This window comes from Papaver somniferum, chromosome 4, assembly GCF_003573695.1.
Source record: "Papaver somniferum cultivar HN1 chromosome 4, ASM357369v1, whole genome shotgun sequence".
NCBI lineage: Eukaryota > Viridiplantae > Streptophyta > Magnoliopsida > Ranunculales > Papaveraceae > Papaver > Papaver somniferum.
Window position 1 is genome coordinate 23,881,441 of NC_039361.1, and position 4,361 is coordinate 23,885,801.

General features: G+C 32.9%; 1 protein-coding gene across 1 annotated transcript in view; it reads left to right on the plus strand.

Annotated features, from left to right (window-relative positions):
* The window catches only part of LOC113272183 (probable copper-transporting ATPase HMA5), a 5,900-nt gene extending 3,577 nt beyond the window's left edge, over positions 1 to 2,323 (plus strand). Inside the window, exon 5 of the mRNA XM_026522069.1 lies at positions 2,120 to 2,323. Within this exon, the coding sequence (XP_026377854.1) occupies positions 2,120 to 2,323 (204 nt within the window). The remainder of the gene's footprint in view (positions 1 to 2,119) is intronic.
* Positions 2,324 to 4,361: the final 2,038 nt, after the last annotated feature.

Consider the following 4,361-nt stretch of genomic DNA (forward strand, 5'->3'; position numbering starts at 1 on the left):
CCCCCCCCCCCTTTTTTTTTTTGAATATTGATTGTTTTGTTTCAACAACAATCACACCTTAATAGGTTTACTACAATGTCACAAAATTGTTACACCATCTTCCATATTTGCACACGGTTATCCCAACCAACATAGCTCTGATACCACTTGTTGGGGAAATTCCCGATCCGAGACGCTATGCACCATATGGAACCTAAACAATCAATAATACGCAATACCCAAATATGACGAAAATAATACCAATAACACAACATCAAAGATTAACGTGGAAAAACCTCTTCAATGCGAAGAGTAAACAACCACGGGCAAGCTTCCACTATGATAAATAATGGGTTACAACGACTTTTCCCAAACTGGGTTTCACACAACTTCAAGGGGCATATAACACTTTTCTCTACTCACCGCTAACGATAGACAACTAATTCTTTACCAAATAAGGTAGATTCAACTAATAACAAAACAAAGAATTAATATGATAAACTTACTACTACTAGGATTTGGAAAAACCCTAGAATTACCCCTTTGAGGAGATGAGGATGTGGTGGATAAATCTTCACAAACCAAACCGATGTTTCGCTAGAACACTCTTCTTCTTCAAGCTAACTCAAAACATTAACATCACCAATTAATCCATTAATGGTGGTTGCACTTTTCTCTCTCCTAATCTTCCTGTTTCGATTGGCCGCACAAAAGCTCTCTCTGTTTTTGTATTCACGGCAAGCAACTCCCCATGTTTTCAATTCTAATATATATACTAAACCTAACATCACAAATATTAGTATTCTTCCTTATCAAGTTATTAAGGGTTAACCTCTTTGTTGGACCCATAAGGAGTGATTAGGCCCAACAATATTTTGTCACTGAGATCTTCAACTTAAGTAAATTTGAGAAACTTCCAACTGTCTCTCGCATTCATGCCATATATATTGTGACCCTGGTAGATTGTCGATTTGGATATTTTTGACAACATAGTACGAGGTTATGTGCATCGTCAAGTGGTCATGTGATGGAAAAATATATTACAAGCACTTAGTACTCAACCATGGAAAGCGATTAAAAACCCGATGACACCACAAGGCTACTCACGAGGGATTTTGAGTGAACATACTAGCGTCTATCCACCCTGCAGTAATTATATTAATGGAGCTCTTTATTTACAAATGTACGACCAGGAGGAAAACAAACATTTTTTCACATCATTCGACCTCCATGAACGGAAGTTCCATGTAATCAAACTACCATAAGATCTTAATCATTCGCATAAGTTATTGTACCATTATCAGTTGGAATACAAGGGTCGTCTTTGTTTTTTCCAATATTAATAAATATGATTCTCATAGTGGCGTGGTTACGTTATATGTATTGAAATACAAAATCAAGCAAGTTTGAGTAAAAGAAACCATAGTGGCGAATCCATAACTGTACTTTGATAAAGGGGGCATTTTTTGTTCTTGAACATCATAAGAATGCACATAATAGATAAAGGGAGAGTATAGGCGTAGAAAAATGTCTCTGATGTTCAAACTCATTAAAATACGAATTACAAAATTATTTTTTCTGTCCACCAAAATGTTCTCAAAAAAAAAAAAATCATGTCCAAAAAATATTTAACATGAAAACAAAGTATATTATATCATATAAGAATACTTATATGTGAAAAACAAATTCATTGGCGAATATTTATATGCAAAAATAAATATTCATCATATCATAAGAAATTGCATTTTTAACACAAAAGACACTTTTTTTTGTGATTGAGTTTGTATAAACGCACATAATATGTTTATTAAGTAAATACATTAACGAGATTTTTATGATTGTGTTAACTTTATTTTGTAATGCTTATACATTAACTGATATACTACTAGAAAATATTTATATCTAAATAGGAAATTTTGTATCATAAAAGAAATATTATATGAAAAAAAAAGAAAAAAAGTCGTTGAAACTAATTAAGTAATTGTATATCTCAAACTTATATATGACAAAACAAATTATAAATCGTCCAATGTGATAAATTGACCTAACTATAGTAAATATTTTGGTCTACGATCTCCGTGCTCACTTAAAAAACTCATATTTTTTTCTAATGGATGACCAATTTTTTCTTGCATTTCAGTCAACCGCTTGGAAGTTGGCAGAAATTAGTGGGAAGGGAGAAAAGACCATCATTGGAGGTGATGACTTAGCTGCAGATGTGAATGAATTAGGTCTGGCAGACAAGTTCAGTCACATCTCACTCGGAGGAGATGCCTATAAGGCTCTTCTAGAAGGCAAGCCACTCCCCGGAGTTCTCACTCTGGATGATGATTCTTCTGCTTGATGTTGGTGACCTATGGAGACCGTTGGTCACTGAATATTTGTGATTATATCTAATAGGACATTTGGAATGTATTTGGATAATAAAAGGTAGTTTGGGTATAGTTTATTAGTAAAAAAGGTAGTTTGGGAAGTTTAGTATTAAGGGGGGTATTGTCCTAGCTCTCAATATGATATAAATTGTAAGAGAATAACAACTTACCTCTGATTCAACTATTTAATAACACTATGGTAGAAATTTTAAGAGAACAGCTTACTCTGATTCAACTATTTACTAGCAGTATAATTTTTGTTTTAGTTAGCAACATACATCAGTATTTGTAATGATAATTAGTTGAACCTTTAAATTGTTTTCCAGTTGGGTACATTTAACGCAAAGAGAGGTTATTCGCTGTTAGTTTTGACTAGAAGATGGCATACTATACCATATCTTAGGAACTTCATCGTGAAAGCTTTTATTTATTATTGAAGTGTGTTCTAGAAACATCATGGACAATGCCATAACAATGTAGTATTTAAGGTTTAGGATCTTAAATACTAGTAAGAGGCAGTTGTGTAACTTGCCTTGAATTTCCTTCTAGCTATTAGTTCAGGTTTAGATGAACGGTTTCATTTTTATAATCGCAAAATGGGTCATTGTTCCAAATGGTGTCGAAATCGGATTAAAGACAAACAAGAACTCAACTCATTTAGTTTTTTTTATTGACCATGCCTCTGGTCCTTCCGATTTTAAGAAAAAATATCCTCGGATCTTGTCTTTAAGATCCATCATCTTACGTGTATGTCTAATCAGTCTCAATGATCAAAGTATAAGAAAGAAGAAGGAGTCGATTCCTGGATTCTTCTTCTAAGCATTAAGTGATGAGAAATCATCATGGTGATCATGCTATGTCAATGATCAGGGTTTCACGAATCATAATGACAAACATGTTCCCATTAGAGTAAGTTTTTTTGAAGAAACCACGACATTCATGTTCTGACTTCAATGTTGGGAATTAAGTTCAAAAAATCGAACCAAAAGAAAGAATTTCCAGAAACGTCAATTCACTCGCAAGAGTATTATGGACATGAGTAAAAGATCTTATAATTTGTGTTTCTGTGAGTGATTCAAATCTCTTCCCATTACTACTTAGTCATGTTGGATCGAACTTCCTCATCTTGTGCTCAGTATCCAAATAAGTGGGGAAACTCTCGAAGAACACAAAGAATATGCAATATTTTAAGATTTTTTTATCTAAAATCTTTAAGATTGGAAGTTGTCATGAATATAATGAGAAGTATTATGTTTTCTTAAACTTGGTATTTCCAATATTGTATGAGGTTGCTTTATAATAATAAAAGTCTAACTTCTGAGAGAAAAGAATGTTCATGATAAGTATATGCAAAATTTCTTATATATTTAATATTTTTCTGGAACACCTATTTTTTTTTTGGAAATCTTTATTGGTTTTAGTTCTGATCTTCGGTTCTACTTTACAACTTTTAAGTATCTAGCAAATATTATCTTATTTTTGGTATTTCAGAAACTTGGGTAAAAGGTTTTCGTCTTGATATAAAAACTTCATGAACAATTACGATTTCGTATAATAAGATTTTTGTTCAACATGTCTGAAGCTTCAACTATTGATATTGATTCTCAACTAAGAAAGCTTGAAACATCAATGTAGCTGAGGATATTACTGTCTTAGCATTAGTAGGAAGAATTCCATGAGCACATTTTTAGATAAACAGTAGCATCCAATTTCCAAATATTTATCCAAGCTGGGTTAGGATTGTTTCCTTCATATTTCTCAGAGATTTGCTTGTTTTTAGAGCATAGCTCGGTTGAACCCACCAAGCGTTGGTATGTCAAGTTTGGTTGTCATATTTTAGTGAGACAAAACTCATTTTAAGAGTCGCTTGATTATTTACTAGAGTCAACTTCGTTTAGGTTAGCTTGAAAGTATTAGGATATGAGACATTACAAGTATTGCGAAAACTTGAAGAAGTGAAGAAGTAAGGAGCTACAACGACAACATCATCTTTCTATTTGAGGTTAGTGA